Source organism: Erithacus rubecula, assembly GCF_903797595.1.
Source record: "Erithacus rubecula genome assembly, chromosome: 26".
Classification (NCBI taxonomy): domain Eukaryota; kingdom Metazoa; phylum Chordata; class Aves; order Passeriformes; family Muscicapidae; genus Erithacus; species Erithacus rubecula.
This window is the reverse complement of record NC_136678.1, coordinates 512700-532406: the sequence shown is the minus strand read 5'-3', so window position 1 is coordinate 532406 and position 19707 is coordinate 512700. Positions and strand designations below refer to the sequence as shown.

At 46.0% G+C, this 19707-nt stretch overlaps 1 protein-coding gene across 4 annotated transcripts in view; it reads right to left on the bottom strand.

The window, feature by feature from the left end:
• IGFN1 (immunoglobulin like and fibronectin type III domain containing 1) overlaps nucleotides 1-17128 on the bottom strand; it is a 34642-nt gene extending 17514 nt beyond the window's left edge. For all 4 annotated transcript variants that reach the window (XM_079327086.1, XM_079327087.1, XM_079327088.1 and 1 more), the window contains exons 1-11: nucleotides 17027-17128; nucleotides 10288-10355; nucleotides 9748-9870; nucleotides 7439-7578; nucleotides 6781-6880; nucleotides 5944-5991; nucleotides 5327-5372; nucleotides 4386-4560; nucleotides 3721-3834; nucleotides 2398-2569; nucleotides 1533-1805 (exon numbers count right to left, since the gene is read on the bottom strand). In XM_079327086.1, coding sequence (XP_079183212.1) covers nucleotides 1533-1805; nucleotides 2398-2569; nucleotides 3721-3834; nucleotides 4386-4560; nucleotides 5327-5372; nucleotides 5944-5991; nucleotides 6781-6880; nucleotides 7439-7578; nucleotides 9748-9870; nucleotides 10288-10306 — 1210 coding nt within the window. In that variant the 5' untranslated portion in view covers nucleotides 10307-10355; nucleotides 17027-17128. The remainder of the gene's footprint in view (nucleotides 1-1532; nucleotides 1806-2397; nucleotides 2570-3720; nucleotides 3835-4385; nucleotides 4561-5326; nucleotides 5373-5943; nucleotides 5992-6780; nucleotides 6881-7438; nucleotides 7579-9747; nucleotides 9871-10287; nucleotides 10356-17026) is intronic.
• Between the last annotated feature and the right edge of the window lie 2579 nt (nucleotides 17129-19707).

The window sequence follows — 19707 nt, the reverse complement described above, 5'->3', positions numbered from 1 at the left end:
TCAACAACCAAAGAAAATGTGTTAGCACGGTTTGAATTTCATTTTAGGACACACACGCAAGATACATTTAAGTAAATTTAAAATAATTTCAAATCCTGAATTATTGAATGCCACATTCAGACAATGAAATGTTAATTAAAGATAATTATTTTTAGTTAAAATGCATTGTTTTTTAATGGAAACAAGCTCATTATAACAAACAAACAAAAAAAAACAAAAACAGCAGAAAAAGAAACATCCAGTAAGGCAGGTCTGATTTAGAGGGGCTGAGACTGTATGTGGGATTCATTAGTTCCATCTGCCTTCACCCTCCAGCTATGGAGGAGTTACAGAATATTCCATGTACAGGCACACCATCACTTCTCACCCTGGCACTGGGATTTCACTGCTATGGAAGCAGCTTGCACATCTGGATAATGGCTGGTTTAGAGATGTGCAACTTGGACTAAAACTTCCAGATCTGTGAATAGCTTTAGATTAATCTGAAATTCAGGCTTCTGAGAGCAGGTCACTCAATGCTTTGATTTCCAGGGTGGATATAATTTATCAGAGCCCACAGCTCCCTGAAACCCACGAGCGGTTTCTTTGCTTCCAATATTGCTTTGGAGAGTCTTTTGTGAGAGAGACCCCTGCTGCAGCAGGAAGATCCCAAAGGAAACCAGAGTCAAAGGGAACCAAAGGAACCACTTTTCATAAGCAAACAAATATAAGCCAGATGACTGTAAATGTGCCTGCACTGAATGTTCCCACTATCCCAGCTTCTCTGAGCTCCTTCCAGCATGATTAACTCTAATTGGGAATGAAAAATATTATCTAACAAGAAGAATGGCACTGATAGTGTAGAACTGAGAGTACCAAAAGCTCCCTGAATCCCTGCCTGCTGCACTGTGATCACTGGGACTTGAGCTTCCTCAAAAACATGTGGGGAGATGGGGAGCATTTTTTTGATAACTGATGGAGAATGTGCTGCTTCATCATAACTGTAGAGCAAACAAGCCAATAGCATTTGTCAGGACTAATTAAACAAGGAAAAGTTGGTCTCATCTGAAGAGGAAAGAGGGTCTACCCAGACCTCCATTTTTCAAAACAGAATTCAGAATCATGGATTCACAAAATGGTCTGGATGGGAAGGGACCTTAAGACTCATTCTTATCCCCTGCCCCTTTACCTAGCCCAGGTTGCTCCAAGCCCCAATGTCCAACCTTGCCTGGGATGGGGCAACCTGGGTCAGGCCCTCACCACCCTCACAGGGAAGAATTCCTTCCGAATATCCCATCTAACTATTCCCTTGCCCTGTCCCTCCATCCTTTTTCCAAAGTCCCTCTGCAGCTCTCCTGGAGCGTCTTTAGGCACTGGAAAGGTCCAAGGTCTCTCATCTTCTCCACACTGAACACACCCAGTTTACTCAGCCATAATTTCGGAATTCGGCTCAGCAATTCATTTCCTAGCAGATCAACATCCCCCTGAGCCATCAGGCAGTGAGCATGCTTTGTGCCAACACACCACGGAACGACTCAGTGCCAGTCACTCACACTCCACGAGGAGCCAGGCGCTGGAGGAGCCCTGTCCCGCGTCGAGCGTGTACAGCCCGCTGTCCGAGGGCCCCACGTTCCTGACAATCAGCTTGTGGCTCAGGCCGTCGGGTGTCACGGACATCTGGTGCTTGTCGCTGGCCTGGAGGGGGCGGCTCTTGTGCAGCCACAGGGGCTGGTGGCAGGGCGTGCACAGCACGCACTGGAACTCGGCGTCCCCGGCCTCGGCACAGCGCACGTCCGTGAGCGGCTGCCGGAACCGCGCCGGGATGGCTGCGGGGAGAGCGAGAGCTGTGGGAAGGAGACAGCTGCTGCTGTGCTCCCAGCCACATTGCTACAGCTGAAGGAGGAAAGAACAGGAAGTTGTGGTGCCTCTGAGCATCGGGTTACTGAGAAAAAGGAAAAACTCAGGTGTGCTTCTGTAAAAGTAGATTTTTGTCTTTATTATCTTCTGAGACATTAGTACCTCACAGGTCTGGTGTGCTGCCAGTTTGTAGTCATTGATGTGTTCCTGCAGCATGATGCTTGGATTGAATTTGCTGTTATTATTCTGAGCTTACAGAAGCAAACTGTAATATGGAGTAGGTTAAGGAGTGTGCTCACTGTCACCCACAGCCAGACTGGTACTCGAGCTTAGGCTGCTTCCTTGGACTGCAAATGCAGCACCTAAAGCACTTAATAACCCTCCTGCTCCTTATCACATGTGCTCGACAAGAAGCCTTTACTGGGCAGCATGAAACCAGTCCTCTGTGGTGGTCAGGAGTTACTGAGCTGTGCACTTGCTCCTAGACACAATTTTCCAGAAAAAAAAAAAAAAAAAAAAAGTCACATTTGCATATCACATCCATCCAACTGAATTCCTTACCTTGAGCATCCAGCTCAGTTGAGAAGATGGGGACATCCTCCACCCTGACCTGGTACACGCCCGCGTCCTCTGGCTGCACGTCGTTGACAGTGAAGTGGTACCTCCTGCCAACCCTCCTCAGGCAGTGCTTCCTGTACTCGTCCCCTGTCCCGTAGCGCAGCCGCTCGCCATCCTGGGGAGGGCAGGGGCTCAACAGTGCCAGGCATTTCAAACAGACTGCTGTCACAACCCCCTCGTAGATACAAATGAGTAACCTTACAGTGCCCAGGGCTCCTTGCAGCACACAGGCACTGTCTGGGCAGTGAATCCTGCACAGAGCAGGGCACCAGGCTCTGAAACTCAGCAAAACAGCAGCTCTTGGCCATCTACATAAGAGTCTGAAGCTTAATTAATACACAGTTCTTGCAGCTACAAAGAAAAAGCAATTTCTTGGCTTAGATTTCAGCATCCTTATACCCTGGATGAGCAGGAGAGTTCACCACTTTCTGTAGCACTCTTGGGTTACATTGTCCAAATTGTGGCTCATAGACTTAATGTCATACCTTTGATCCAGGAGATTCATAATTAGTCTGTCCTCCCCTTCAGGGCATTCTGATTTCCACTGGATTAAAGCCTCTAACCACAATTGGATTAAAAAGCATCTTTCAGAAAAACACAACCAGCACTGAGCACCTGAGGATCCCATCTGTGGGACTACAGATTCAGAGGGATTGTTTTACACCTCTGAGATCTTCTTTCCTAAGAGGACATTAAAGTACAATAATGCTCTTAAGAAAGTGAATAAAATTTATATGAAACTGTAGAATTCCTCCAGCCTGAAAGACACTCTTGGGGTGATGGGCTTAAACTAAAGAAGGGTCAGGTTAAATATAAGAAATTAGCTTTTTCCCATGAGGGTGGAGAGGCCCTGGCACAGGGTGCCCAGAGCAGCTGTGGCTGTCCCTGGATCCCTGGAAGTGTCCAAGGCCAGGCTGGGCAGGCCTTGGAGCAACCTAGGACAGTGGAAGGTGTCCCATGGCAGGGGACGAAATGGGATGAGTTTTTAGGTCCTTTCCAACTCAACTGTTCCATAAATTTCCTGAAGACACAGGATGTCAGTAAGTGACTGCATGCTCTGTACTTGGACCTACAAATCCCCAGGGATATTTATCACCAAAGATCACCCCACACCCACACTGCTCCCTAACCAAGCAGGGATCTGCAAAAGACAGACAACTTTAAGGCATTTATTTGCTCTCAGCCACTGCCTAGAAGATGAAGCCTTTTCTGTATAACACTCAAGGGGCTGCTCTGAGCTGCTGCTGCCCAACTCATTTCCCTCACCTTGAGCAGGTAAACGTTGCTGTTGCTGTTTTTCAGCTCCATCTCCAGACTGAACGTAGCATTTCCGTCCTTGTTGACTTTGATGTGTTCAAAGTTTTTAAGACCGTGAATTAACTGCAAAGAAATATCGAAGAATCTAGTAAATTATAAAGCTACCATGATAGAAGTTCTTAAGCTGTTGATTTAATGTGAAATCTACTTTAAAGAGCTACCCCTAACATTATGTAGTAGAAATACCTCTAAGTCACAGTTCTGGTACAGTGAGTTGCAGTGTCTGTAAGTTGCCACGGTTTCCTTCTATACATAAATTATTTTTTGTGTATTGCATTCTGGTCACTCCCACACTTCCCATCCAGACCTCTATATGCCCCTGTATGTGAAGGCCAATTTTTACTCTTGAACATATAGTTTTTAATTTGGAGTCTGAATTCTTATCAGAAACAACTGAATATTCCTGTGGTCAGTATCTCCTAATATCTGTGAATTAAGCTTCAAAAAATTAACCAGCATTTTCACCTATAAGTAAATAAGTGGAATTTCTTTAAAATATTGTCATAAACCACTGTCATACAACAAAATTTTCATCTCCAAAGCAATTCAGGAAGATTTAGCCTGTTTTCAGAACCTGCAATTTGTTAAAAATGAGTGGTTTCAGTTTATTTTACCTTGTCTTGTTCAGTCTCTGTGTCCTTCCTCATCTCCTGCAGCTTCTTCAGCATCCCACGGAAGTCAACAATTCCATATTTCATACAGATTTTCTCATAATCTCTCTTATCTGCATGCAGCAACAGTTGCCACACAGCTTCTTTGTCCAGGGGCTTTGGTTTTGGTGCTACAACCCTGAGAACCGGGGGGGGGGGAAACATTCAGACATTTTCATGAACAACAAGACATCCTGCTTTTCTCTCCCTAATTCACTTTCATCTCTCTCAATCATTCCTGTAGTTCACTTGACCCTGTAGGTGCACACAGGAAGGACTGGGACTTCCAGAACAGGTTTTCTGCATCTGTACTACAGATGAAATGCTGCCAGGGAACAGTCTCCACACTGCAGAATTATCACCAGAAACTCTGGCACTGTTTGGTCCAGGCCAGGTAATTGCCTAGCACTGTTCAGGATTCTGCACAGAGATCATTATCAGCAATGCTTAGAGCTTCTCACCTGGGAAGGGAAGGATCCTGCCCTGTGCACCTGGCAGTGCAGCTGGGCTGGGAGCCAGAGCTCAGCCTGGGCAGCCAGAGCCATCAGTGCATGAAAAGCTGTTCTTTGGATGGGAAACTACTCATGAGCTAAACTCAGGGAAGCAGAGAAACACAGCTTCCCTGTCAAAACCCTGTGGTGCAGAGGAAATATCCCTCAAAATGAGGAACCTTGTGGTTATCACAAGTGTTATCACTGTTTATCACAGTCCAATGGGCAGTGCCAAGCTGTTCTGGCTTGTCTCTCCATAGCAATCTCACCACAACTTTGGACACAAGAAATGTTGTCCTAACAGATTCTGCAGCTGTCCCCTACTGTAGAAACACAGTCTCTTTGTTATCACTGTCACCCTACCACCAAGAAGCATTCAGAAGTGGGAGCATGGCCCTCAGTCCAGAGCCCTACCTCTTCCTCAGCAGCTTCTTGGAGTCCAGAAGTGTCTTCTTGAGCTCTGTTACAAGAGTGGTGAAAATAATGAACAATGAACAATCACATGCCCAGCATTGTGAAATACATCCTCCCAAAGAAGATAATGCAAAATAACCACTGACAACATCATTCTGCTCAAAAGGATTTTTTCCCTGGTGGTTTTTTCACACTTTACCAAAAAACTGTAGTGAAATTACAATAAGACAATTCTCACTGTCATGCTCATCCTTTGAGTCCCAATGAAGTTTCATCTCTCCAAAGGGGTTTCCCTCTGGAAACACACTATTTTCAGCTATGTTAACAAGTTTGATCCAGATGTGTTTAACATCCTCAAATCATTTTTTTCCTTTCCTAATGATTTCACAATCAATAATTAGAAAAGCCCAAAACTGTCTAAAATCATCAGTTTAGCAAAAGGTAAAGAGCAAGCAGTCAGAGATGACGGAACATTAGAGGCTCATTAATCATTCTCTTACTCTGGTCTTTACAAGTATGGGGTAGCAATAAATAGTGTGGCAGACAGAGTATTATTTGCTCTGCCACCCAACCCCCCCCACCCAGTGATATAAAACCCATACAGATCTTCAACTTACCGTCAGCAGCATGAACAGGAACATATTTCGCCTTCCTCTTAAAGCCAACTGATCATTTATAAGAGAAAAAAAAGGAGCACCAGCCATAGGATGAACAAGATTAGATTAACAGCAGTGAATAAATGAGCCATGAAACCATTTTATCTGTTACCAGTGCAAGAGGGAATCCCAGTTTGGATTTCCTTGTCAGTCCAACATTTGCTCCCAGTAACCTCCATCTATAAAAGTGATACTTCTATTGCCATTGAGTCTGTGCTTGCTGGAGACTCCACGCAGAGGAGGAGAGCATTTCTGCCCTACCAATTTTATGGTCTAAGCAATGGGAGGAAATATCAACATCTTGTTGTAGAGATGGGGAGCCAAGGTGGAAATGGCAACTGCAGATAGGCGCCTTCAAAACTTACTTGAAAAGCACAGAGGTGACATGGGCACCTCCAATATCTTCTGCTAGAGTGGATTCCAAGAATAACAGTTACATCTGACCCACAAAGTGCCCATTTCTCTGCACTGACTCTAAAGGGAAGCAGGAACAAGGTCCAGAGGCAGCACAGAGGGATGGATTTATTCAACAACAAGAAAGGATCGAGGCAGTTCAGCACTAAATCCAAGGATCTAATTATGGACCAGTGCAGTGAGCACAGTTCCACTTTCTTCCCCCTTGCCTTAAAACCCACAATGTCAGGGAGCCACCAAAAGATCTCCAGTCCTCAATGAGGGGAATACCAAACTTTCACAGCAAGAATACCCAGACAAAATCCTGGAACCAGCCCAGGGAGCAGCACAGCCACTGCCTGGGGGCACAGGAGCTGTGCAGAGCCCCAGAGCTGTCAGTCCTACCTTGGATGATCCTGAGGCCAGCACAGCACGAGGCCTCTCCGTAGGCATTGATGGCACAGCAGCGATACAAATCACTGTCATCCAGAACCAGGCTCTTGATCTTCAAAGGGAGAGCACAGAAACTGCTCACACAAAGGGCTAGTGTTCAGTTCACCTTCAGCTTCTCATAAAGCAGCTACTCAATGGCACCTCAGAGGCTTCTTCCGTTCCCAGAAGGGGCTTTAAAAAGCTTTGTTTGCTTATCTTTGTGCTAGCTCAGAGCAGGGGATGTGTAGAATCATGGCATAGCCTGAGTTTGAGGGGACCCATAGCATCATCCAGTCCAGCTCCTGCGTAGGACACTCCCAACAGTCCCAGCCTGTCCCTGGGAGTGGTGTCCAAGTGTGTCCAGAGTAGAGCTCTGGCAACCTTGGGGCTGTGCCCATTCCCTGGGGATGCTGTTCAGTGCCCTGCACTTCCCTTCTTCTGGGGAAAGAACCTTTCCTGATATCCAGCCCGACCTTGCCCTGGCCCAGCTCCAGCCCTTCCCTCAGCTCCTGTCCCTGTCACAGAGAGCAGAGATCAGAGCTGTCCCTCTGCTTCCCCTCATCCCACTGCAGGTTTTTCCTGTCCATTTCTCTCAGTTACACAAGTCCTTTCTGATACATTTGATCTTTACCTGCAGAATGAATTCATTTGTAGCACTGTTGAAGGACATTTCATATTTGGCAGGATCATCCATTCCTTTCCGTGTACGCGACCATTTCACCTCAGGAGCTGGGACACCTTTGACCACAGCTCTGAAAATGGCATTTTTGCCTTTGAAAAGAGACAAGAATTTAGTTATATAAGACAGGCTTGAACATGAGGACTCTCAGGCCTGGCCTCTTATTTTATCAAGAGTAATCCCCAGAGTGAGTAATTTCTGTTATTTTATGCAGAAAAATTCTTCAAAAATAACAGTAACATCTTCTTTTGCACATCAGTAATTTAGGGTTTGTCTGTATTCAATCATAAAGGCCTTTAAAATGTGGCATTAACCTGCCAGACATGGCTTCTGACATCTCTGACCATCACTGAAATCAGAAGCCCAACAGCAAGTTCAACCCAGATTTGCTTTTTATCCATAAAATGTCCAAATCCCTTCTCATCACACAGATCCTCTATCAAATCCCATTGTTTCTCCAGTCTTTAACTGGTACCACCTTGCACTCCAAACCCACCAGGCTCTGCTGTTTGAAGAGAGGGAAAAGAAAAGGGGGCTCCTCTCCTTCATCCCTGCTCCCAGGAATCTGTGTACCCTGCAGCCCACCACAGAAATCTCCAACAGCTTTCCCACTACCCAGAACAAACCTCTTCTCCAAAAGGCTCCAAAACCACAGAAAATACTGGGATGCAAGTCAGAGAAGTGACTTGTGTGGGTGAGTGGGAATAGAAATGAGGGTGAGTTATCCATGGAAACACCTCAGGCTAAAAATGATCACTCTCTCTTATTTTTAATACTCTTGGTCTTCAGGCAACCACCACTGTTACAGATTCTCCCTAGAAAGTCTGGCAATATTTCACACACCTTTCTGCAGTCACTATCACCAAACTTATTTGATGGAACAAGTTCCTGCCAACAGATCCTTATCAAAAAGCATTTGTCAGCTTTTGAGATTGCAGTACTATCTCTTATTGAAGTCTGATTCCAGTTGATTATCCCTGTGTTATATTTTAGCCACTTTAACTGCACTTTCCCATGCTTGCCATCTGTCACAGGAGAATCAGCTCAGCCACTGAACAGTGGGGTGATGACGACAGAATTAACGGCTCTGCACAGACACAGAATTACAGTGACCAACCTGAATGCACCAACAGTTTGTTGGGAGCTGAAAAGAACCTGCTGAAAATGAAATAACTTGGAAAATTTACATAGGTGAAAACTTAGCCAGGGGCCTTGTGTAGTGCCTGAAATGTGCAGGTGGAGGAGGAGGAAGTGGGACAGGTTCCACTGTGCTCCTTCATAAAACCTCAGTGGATCCTGGAAATCCTGTGGAACACCAAAATCCAACTGCTGGCTCAGTCCTGGCAGGGAAGAGGAGCTACACAATGTTCTCAGGCTACTCCACACCAACAAAAAGGAAAAAACAAAAGGATTCTCTGCAGGTGCAGAGAGACCTCTGGGAGGCTCTTCACTGGTTCCAGTTCTTGGCTCATCAGATGCCTGCTCTGTGCAAGATCCTTATGTTGTTCCTTACAGAATCATCACAGAACCAGGGAATGGCCTGGGTAGGAGGGACCTCAAAGTCCATTTCATTCCACCCCTGCCCTGGGTAGGGACGCCTTCCCCTGTCCCAGGTTGCTCCAAGCCCCATCCAGCCTGGCCTTGGACACTGCCAGGGATCCAGGGGCAGCCACAGCTGCTCTGGGCACCCTGTGCCAGGGTCTACCCACCCACACAGGGAGCAATTCCTTCCAATATCCCATCTAACCCTGCCCTCTGGCAGTGGGAAGCCATTTCCCCTTGTCCTGGTGCTCCAGGCCCTTGTCCATCTATCCTGGAGCCCTTTTAGGCACAGAAAGGCCACTATAGCCTAACTAGCACCACCAGTCAGTGTATCCTACTTTAAAAAGCAGCTGATAAAAGTCGTGAAACAAGTTTCAATAAGAAAATTTAAAAACCAACAACTTTTTCAATGTGCTTAATCTTTTGCTGCAAAATCCTTACTGTGAGAGCTTCCTGCAGAATTCACTAGATTTTCTGTACACATAAGATCCAGATGTTGGTCTTGCATACACATAGTGACAACTCAGGAGAGATTTGTGAGTACTCATGGAATTGTCATCAGTATAACAAAGACTTTGGCTATACAACACTTTTTTTTGTGGTCATGTCAAATCACTTTAGAAACTCACTAGATTTAATTATGATATTTTTTTCATGTAGGTGGGACATGGACCCAAACCTCCAGATCTGTGGCTTTGCCTGTTTATCAAGAGTCTCACCTTCCTGCAGTGTCAGAGTGAGTGGTTTCTTCTCAAAATCAGGTGTACTGCATCCCTGTGGAACATCATTCACAAACTGAGTGATAATAACTCCTGGGATAGCAGACTTCTTGAAGATTTTTACTAGAAAGGCAAGAAAAGGTACATTCAATTAATATGCTTGTCCTTCAGAAAGAATCTCTCAGTCTGCATTATCTCCTGCAGAGCAATAACTGCTGCTGCTCAACTCCTCCTGGACCACAAAGCTCCCACCCATCCCAGTGCCACAGGCTGGAAATGTGTCCCAAGGCTTGGGCATTAAGGTCTGGGATTTTGTGGTGGCTTTGCCAAAGTTGTGTCCAAGTGGGAAATTCTGCAATCAAAGTCCTAATTCAGGATCACCTCGGCTCACAGTTCCAGTGATGGTTTGGACAGGGATGTTCCAATTTTTGTTCCAGTTACAAAATCTGGCATGAGAAAGGCTCTGCTGCCAAGTCAGAGCCAGAGAAGCAAGCTGGGGTTATTCCCAGGGGCTCCCCAGAGCTGTGTCTGTTCTCTCACCTGTCTGATGGCTGCTCATGATGCTTTACTCAGCTTGCTGGGGTCAGCACAAATACATACAAGTTCTCCTTTGAAAAAGACAAATAATTTCATTATTTACAGTTTGCAAGGGAAAAGACAGACCTTAACACTGCTCCCTTTAGTGACACAGTGTGCTGGTTTCAGGTGGCCGGGGGAGGGTGGATTCCCCTCAGGGCAAGCACCACGAGGCTGGGGAGTGGGAGGGACTCTCCCGTCTCTGGGGGCTTCCGCTGTTAGCTGCTGGAACCAATCAGAGAGCTGGTTTGGTGATGGACAGCTCGGAAAACCAATGAAAAGTTATTTTGCTTTCACAAATCACAGTGGATGAAGTTCAGGGGGGTCTTTTGGCTTCCGGCCTCGGGAGGAGCAGGGGCCGCGGCCGGGGCTCTGGCCTGGCTCCGGGCTCGGTCTGGGGCCCGGCCCGGCCCTGCCGCGCCCCGCCCCGGTTCTGCACCGGCTCTGCGGGGGACCCGGCTCAGCACCCCTGCCCGGCACCGGTTCTGCGGGAAGCCCTTAGTCTGGCCCTGGCTTGGCTCGGCGGGGCCACATGGACAACCCCTGGCACCGGCCGCATGCTTTCCTCTTAACGATATGGACACAATTTTAACTTCTTACTGCCTGAATAAGTTTCTAGATCTCCTGAACCCCCTTAATGAGAAGGAATAAAGCATGGAGTCCACAGAGGTCGGCGGAATGAAGATAAAGTTCCTGATAGGAAGAGATTGAAAAGATGCAACTGATAAGTAGCTGAAAATCTTTTGTTGTGGGGCTAGGAGGGGGTTATGACTTCACTAAAATTCCTTTAAACTGTGAAATACACTTGGGGAGGATGGGTGCTTGAGTTGAAGACTTTCCTTGCCTCGGGAAACTGAGCTCTCTGTTTTGGGACTGGAATATGAACAGAGACATTTGATAGAGAAGGAGATGAAGAGGATTTTGTTTTTCAGCATCCTGCCTGTAAAAGCAGTACCCTATGTGTGCATTGTAACCCATAACACAGCTCTGGAAGGACTGTGGGAATGAGAGGAAAATTCATAGTTCTGTAGGTCCATGAGGATACAGACTGTGAAGGTGAAGACACCCCCCTAAGTCTAAAGCAGAAAAAGGAACTTTTCTCTCTTAAGTGAACTGAAATGATTATTTGAGTGAATAACTGATTGAAGTGTTCTCTGTATGTGGTTGGTAAAAAATGTGGAATGAAGGGAGGAGGGAATAGTCTAGGAATCTTATTCTGAATATTTTTTTGTGTGTGTTTTTAATAAATTTCTTCTTGTACCCTTTTTTTTTTTAAGTTTTGAGCCTGCGTTGTCTTTACGCCTAAATCCTATCTCTGGAAATAAATATTTAAAATTGGCAAACCCTCTAGTCACACCTTGACACACAGCTTATCCTTTCTCACTTGCCACACCCTTGCAGCCAAGTAGAGACCGACCTGCCAATCAGCCTGTCATGCCCAACACAACCTGGGTATGAGGATGATTAGCAGGGCTGAATGGAAAATGTACACATCCAGCAGCATCCCTCTGTCACCTGGCTTTCCTCTAAAGACCTCCTCTCATGTTTCAGGCAAGCATTCACCACATGGCATTCACGTGGTGGGCTCTGATGGATGGCAAGAGCAGTTGCTGAGAAGAAAAACCACAGAGATGGATGTCTAAACTGGGGCATGGAGCAGAGGTACATCCTGATCTCATTTAGCTTGGTTAAATTAGCAACAGACCTGACAGCAGACAAGAAGCCTTTAGAAGGGAATGCTGAAGTGTGAGCTTGGCATTAAGGAGTTATTGTTATGGATCACTCGGGACGTTCTGCCAAAGGAGTCTTTTCCCTGTATTTTAAATTGGACAATGTGTAATGTTACACATCCCTGCCTCGCAGCGAGCTGGGAAAGCAGATTCTCTGTCATGTGAGAGATGCTCAGGAACTATAGAGTTACTGCAGCTCTGAAAGAGCAATTAGATTGGATTGCCTGTGGCATTAGTGCTGTGTCTCTGTTTACCCTCTGGACTCCTTCAGTCAACAGAGGGACACAGGAACATGCAACTTCCATCAGTTTTGAAAGGCACAGGGACTTTGGGAGCACAGCTACACCAAGCATCCATCCAGCTGAGCTCTGACCTGATGAAAACACAGGGAATGACCCCAATATCTCCTTGTCACACATTCAACTCTGAGCTGCATTGTCTGGGTGAGAGTGGGTTTCAGCTAAAGGTAAGAGACAACTTTGTGACCAAAAATAAATTGTGCTGGATATCCCATAGCCAGGCCAAAGAGAGTGTCACTCACAGCACCTCTGGGTCAGCTTCTGAACCAAAATGTGTTTTGCCATTACCCAGCAGCTGCAAAGAGCCTCTCTACAAAACACAGACACCTCTCTACAAAAAAATCACTCCTCCAATTTGTCCTTAGCACAAATCTTGTTTTGGAGCTCTGCATGCTCTACAAATCTCAGCAATAACTGACATCTCTGTGAGCCTCCTGTGGAAATGCACTGAGAAATGGAACAGAGCTGTGTGAGCAATAGCCAAGCCCTCTCTCCTGTCCCCTCCTGGCCTGATCTGGGTGACCTCTGCTGCTCCCACCACAGGGGTTTGCGTTTCATCTGAGTGCTGCTAGTCTGGCACATCACACAGCTCCTCCTATAAACACTTGTGGGATGTCTTAAAACTTGGGAATGAAGAGAATGAGGAGCTTGTGGGAAGGAAAAGATACAAAACTAAACTAAAACTGAACTAAAAAGAAGCTGATTCCAAGGCACTCTGTCTTGCCCCAGGCAGGGAATTACACAGTATATGGTTGAGATTTTGAGAGGCTCTTGATCACCCTCTTATGGATTTTATTTGTCCTCCAGAGTACTGAGCCTATTAACAACAAACATAATCCCCTATTGCCTCTTGTATCTTCCTAAACATGTCACCACTCCTGGAGCTGGTATGCCTGATGCTTACAACACTCACCAAACAGGATGACCTGACACCAGCTTGCAGCAGCTTTCCCCTAAGCTCTGTTTATGTTACACTTGCATTTATTCTTTGCTACTCCTGACTCCTTTCCTCCATGCTGGGCAGTGGTGAGGAGCAGCTACCCTGAAACAGCAAGGTGGCCCAAACTCAGCTCCAAAGCCTTTCCTTACATCTCCAAAAGCTTCATGTCAGAATGTTTCATTCTCAGCCTGGTTTGACAGTGGACACGTATTACCATAACAAGAAACTGATTTTACCCAAACTAGTTTGGTAAAACCCCCAAATACTAACAATATTTGCACAGGCAGTAACAAGCCCCATCTCTCAGTGCACAACATGCACTGTGTATAAACTGCTGAGCTTACAGAGTCTTAAAGATTTCAGACATTTACTTGGATTAAAAATAAGCTCCTGTGAGTTCTTAAACTCCTGTGAATTCCTGACTTCTGGAGAATGAGAAGGAAGCACGTTAATGCCACACATTGATTGCAGGGTTAAAATAACAGTGCTGGATATGAAGGGAACATTCCTTCAGTGTAATGAATCCAATCACGTTGCATTTTCCAGCGTCTTGTGTATTAAATAAGGACCAGAAAATAACACCCTGGTTGGCACAGAGTCATTAAACCCTACCCCTGCTTACTTTTAAAATTTTTACTCTCTTGTTACATGAATGACCATGGTTTTGTTCTGACTCCAGTACAATGAGAAAAAGAAATCACAGAAACTTTAAAAGGAGACTGCAAAAGCCTTCCAAAAATTGTCATAGTGCAATTCATATATCTTCACTTGAAACATTGGTGTCCACATGAGAATGATTCATTCAATGGAATAAATGCTTCCAAGAGAGTCACCCCTCCCGAGGTGAATGCTGCTACACACCCAGCACCACAGGGTGACACTGGAAGCAGCTTAACATTTTCACTCCTCTGTAAAACACATCCCTGTCATTCATTAGCCTTGTTCAGGTATCCACTTGGCTATTCCTCATTCCAGGCAGAAGTCTGCTTTGCAGCTGAAGGGACATCCCCACTGGAGACAGAGGGAAACTTCCACAGCTTTGAGTGCAGAGCTGGAGCAAGCCCTTGGCTACTGACAACATTTTTAATGTCCCAAAATAAAGCCTGGCAACGTGGGATGGTGCCCTTCATCCTGTGTGTTCATCAATCTGTCTGGATGAGACAGAGCAAGAGACCATTCCCTGTGAACCTGACTGGACTCCAGTCCTGGGGCCATAAATCAGCTGAGTGAATAAGCAAAACACTTGGGAGTCAGAGGATTTGTAGGACTGGGGGTGTCACAGGGAATTATTTATGGGCTTCAGACAGTGCAATGCACGGACAAGATGTGACATAATTGCTGGCAGACTGGTGAGCAAAATTAGCCAAACTTGTAGGGAAGTGACACGCAGTGAGTGGTTGATGGGGAGGGGATGGGTGCAGAGGCTCAGGATGTGCCACAGGCATTGCACAAACACAGACACAGCAGGGACAAAGCCATTAGCATGGACTTAAATCAGTAATGATAAAGTAATCAGCAACAGAGGCAGAATTCTCTTTTGTAGGAGCATCATGGAATATGCTAAACTGGAAGTGACCCACCAGGATCATCCAGTCCAGCTCCTGGCCCTGCACAGACCCCCCAACAATCCCACCCTGTATATCCCTGGCAGTGCTGTCCAAACTCTCCTGCAGCTCTGGCAGCCTCAGGGCTGTGCCCATTCTCTGGGGGGCCTGGGCAGTGCCAGCACCTCTGGGGGAAGAACCTTCCCCAAAATCCAGCCTGAGCCTCCCCTGACAAAGCTTTTCTCTTTGTGATTCTCTTTGAATCTGTTTTCGTAAATCACGAAAATCAGGACAGTCCTGGCACAGAAAATGTTCTAAACAAAATACCTAATTGTTGTGAGCTCAGTCAAATTCTAACTGTGCTTTATCCCAGAGATCCAGATACTTGGTGAATAAGTAATTTCACCTAAATTTCTCTTTTAGCTTTGGGTTGGCTTTCTGTGGGTTTTTTTTGTTAACTTGAAATAATCTTTTGAGCTTGAGTCTTCCCATTTCAGATGAATCTTAAAGGAAAATTTCAAATGCTTTGGTTAGAACCACAGAACTGAAGGCCAGTGAACTGCGGAAGGCAAACTTCATGAAAACTTCTGAGCAGGTCACAGAGGGGGAACGTCACAAGCTCTCCAGTGATGAATGGAGGTCTTGTGCAGAGTGGGGAGGAATGCCCAAGGATCATATTTTGTGTGACTTATCCCTTTGGTAAATCTATACCTGACTTGATCTTCTCCTCTGCCCCAGGGATTATGAACACAACGTAAATGCTTGCTCAGGATCCACAGACACACAAACTGGATAGCCCATACCCATTTATGTATGAAAGCAGCACTGATACCAAAGGCCAAGAGGAGACACACACCATCCCTATTTTCTAAGGGAGCAAAAGCCATTAAGCCCTACCAGTGAGCAGTGTTGGAGTCAGTAAATCAGAGGCCTTTCTAAATTCTTCAGAGAAAAATCAGAGTGCAGGGATTGAATTAAAACTTTTGGAAGGATTGAAGTATATGAAGCCACTCATACATGAAATAGAGGTGTAAGTTTAAGTTTTAGATAAGTAAGCTTAAGTAAGTAAGTAAGTATGTATTTTACTTTAAAGTGGAAAGGTCTTAGATGCCAGTGTAGAAGAACAAGTTCTAGGGAAGGCTGAAAAACACAGTCCTGGATACCTGGGTTGAAAACAAGTTTCCATAGAGGCTCCAGGAACATAGTTTTAGACATAATGAAACTATAGTAAGAATATTGCTTGCATTTTTTGGATAGAACAAGATAGATCATACACATAGTTTATACGTAACCTGGCTAAGAAACTAGAATTCTAATAGGTTAAGAAGAAATGGTTTGGGTTTGTGTTTTTAGCTTATTGGGTAATTTTTGTATAAGAATCTATGCACTGGGGAGAGATTTGCTCTTGCTCTCTCTTTCTTCTCTCCCCTCACCACCCCCATCATCACCACCCAGAAGAAGACGGGAGCTGCAGCAGCATCAGCCTTCCTGGGACTACAACAGGAGCAGCTTCCCCTTCTAACTGAGACTTTACTTCTATTGAGGAATCTATACTGAAAACTTTTAGCATGAACTTTAATGCTTGGGATGCTTTTCCTTTCCAGACTGATCTGCCTTTACAATAGACAACTTCGTAGCAACTAACAACTGCTTGGCTCTTTTAAAGAAAATAACCATAATCCAACAGAGCAGGACAGTGAATCCATGTCCCTTGGGAGCAGCAGGGATGGGATGGCAGCATGAGAACCAGTCAGTCTGTGCCCTTCCTGGCCACAATACTCCCATAGACTTTTCATAACAGAAGACTTTGATACAGGCAATAGATTTACAGCAAGTATCAAAGAGCAAACACAAGTGTCTCGCTGCCAGGAAGGAAAGACAACATACCCATACTCACCCTCCAGGATGCAAACCCTTAGAAACCCTAATTACCTGTGCCACAAGTCTCCTGTCCTCTCCAGGGGACAATGACAGCAGATCTTCAACAGCCTGGCATCTTCCCAGGGAAATGCAAGGAAATCAGTGTACCCTACAGGAGCCACTACAGCAGCCCACTACTCCCAGAACATTCACAACCATTTCCATTCACCGCAACACAAAGCCACATTCAGCGTGACAACAAAGTGTCACTTCCCACTGCCAGCTCTGCATCATCCCCACACAAATCAGTGGTGTCAAGGCCAAACTCACCACTCTCTACAGGCTGAGCTTCTGAGATGATCCTCTGGAAGTCACTTCTGTGTCTCCAGCCCACGGTGCCCTTGTTCACTCAGAGCTCAGGGCTCCTCATAGTGCTCCAGCAGGACCCCTGCTCCCAGCTATCAGTGACCTGTGGGGAGGAAGACAAGCCCCTTATCAGCCCTGGTGAAAATCTCACTAAATGGCAAAAGAAACAGCAAACTCTTGTAGCCCTGACAGCTCCCCACTCTCGCAGAGGGTGAGGCTGTGCCCAGGAGCTGCTGGGAGTCTCCAGACTGGGCTGAGGCAGCTCTGGGGCTCATTATAGCCCCACAGTCCCCCAGGCCAGGGGAGGTGCCCTGCAGCCCTTGGCAAGGCCGGCCATGGCCGGGGCCAGCCTGCCCAGATGCGACCATCACTCAAGGGCACGCTGCATCTCCAGTGCAAGACCTTGTGCCCCAAAGGACAAACACTTGTGCAGATCCAAGGAGAGGACAGGCTCCACACAGGTCGTGTACTCAGAGTCTTAGGAAATATCACAGTTCATTAGCAGAGAAGTAAAACCACATCTGTGTGTGGTCAACCATGCCTAGGCTTGGCCCTCAGCAGAAGAGACCCTCAGTCTGTGCTATTCCAGGAGTCCTGAAAGAAATCCAGTTGCTCTAGAAGAGCTTCACTGCTACAGCCAAAGGCACAGCTCAATTTGCTCCTTTCCCTCCAACACAGACACAGGCTGATCACTATCCCAAGAGCAGCAAACAAGGCCACTCGTTCCATCAGTGGAAGGTTCTCTCTCCACTGCAGGGAATTTGAATTAGATGGTCTTAAAGTTCTCTTCCAACTCAAAGCACTCTGGGATCTCTGATTTCCATGGACAGGTTTATCCCAGAAGTACAAGTTCAGTGCATTGTGACCCCAAATCTTTTGCTTCCAGTCTGCCCTTGCAGACCTTGTAAACCTTCCTCTGCTCAGAAAGCTCCCCTAAAGCAGAGGGGCCTTTGCTTAGTTCCTGAGCTCACAGAGATGGCCAGTCTGGGACTGCAGGTTCCCTTCTCCCAGCAGCTTGACCTGCAGGCAACAAAACCTGACTAACCTGAAGGCTGCTTTCACTCACTTCAGCCTGAGACCCCACAGCCATTGCTTTCCTTGCACTGGGTGAATAAATTCATATTAAATCTCGTGTTCAATTGGAGAGGAAGGGCTGGATCCAGAAGGTGGCAAGAGAAGTGTTTTTACTGTGATGGCCATGGTTCACAGGCTGGCTGGACTGGCAGAACCAGAAGAAGGCTTTCCTCTGGTTTCCTATGAGAAGATGATAATTTTAAAATCTGATGTTAATGGGAACACACAGAAAACCCTTGATGCCACAGTTTAGACTCCTGCTAGATTGCATCAAGGCAGAAGAACCACAGAGCACCATTTCCACTAGTCTGAGAAAGAAGATTCTCACACAGGTATCAAAAACTTCTCCTTTGCAGGGCTGGAAATCACCATTTCAACCAACAATTTAAGAGATAAATGTGAAAATTAAATTCTGGAGTAATTTTCTTCATTCATTCTTTCTTTTCAGCCATTGTTGCTGGCGACAGTGTTTAAACCTCCCCAGTTCATAAGAAAAGCATGATAGCAGAGGAAAATGGAATTGCTCAAACTGATGCCTGAGCTAAGATCCTTCAGTTCTAGATCCCATTACCTTTGCAGTGATATAAAAGTAGAAAGTAGAAGTAATTACAAAGTCAAATATAAACCATTTGAAAGCTGACAGGCCAAGAAAAGACAAAGATCTGGGAAATCTGGACTGCTGCTGGAAAATCCTCTCAGTTGCAGCCACTGTTTTCTAGCAATGTAGGATTCCCACAGCATTTTCACCTGCTAATGATAATCCCAAAGATGCTCCCTCAGACATCAGTCCTGCTGGTCCAGGACAGCAGTTTGTGGCTTTGCTGACTAGACACTGCACCTTTAATAAACCCCATTGCCAGACAAGTCTGTAAAGAGAGTAACACACTGGGTAAGGTCTAGTAATGCTCCCACAGGAAGCATTTACCAGCCTCTACTGAAACCTGAATTCAGCTCTCCTCAGCTGCAGCAGGAGCAGAATAATCCTAGAGAGCCTGAGCTAACCAGATCAACAAAGATTTGTGCTGTTCCTCTTCCCATGTGTTCTCCCTTTCCAGGCACTTGCTCTCCACAGAAAAGTGCTAATGGCATTTGGCCTCCAATCACATTTAGCTGTTGGATCTGGATAACTGAGGAATTCCTAATTAGAAAGACAGTGGGATCTAACAAGTCCCAGGAGAGCCACAACTGCTCCTGTTCCACTGATCCCACAAACCTGATCGTGCTTTGCCTCATTTCCAGCCCTGGTTTTACAGTTTTCTTGGGGCCTCTCCTCTAGAGGGATTGATAATTTAAAACCATCTGCAACAGAGAAACCTCCTCCAAGAGCTTGACCTTCTTCCATTTCACAGCTTATTTTCCACCCACCCACCCAAGGCCCTGTTAACCCCTGTGTGCCAGGCTGAGCTGCCACCTGCCACTGGAAGGCTGCAGAATGTCCCAGCAGGCTGGGACACTCAGTGGGCACTGCTTTCCCTGCAGAGGAGACATGTTTTTCCCTGAAAGAAGGTCCACTCACCTAAGGAAAGGCAGTGAAGAAATGTCAAGAGGTAACAGCTGAAAGACAGTTATTT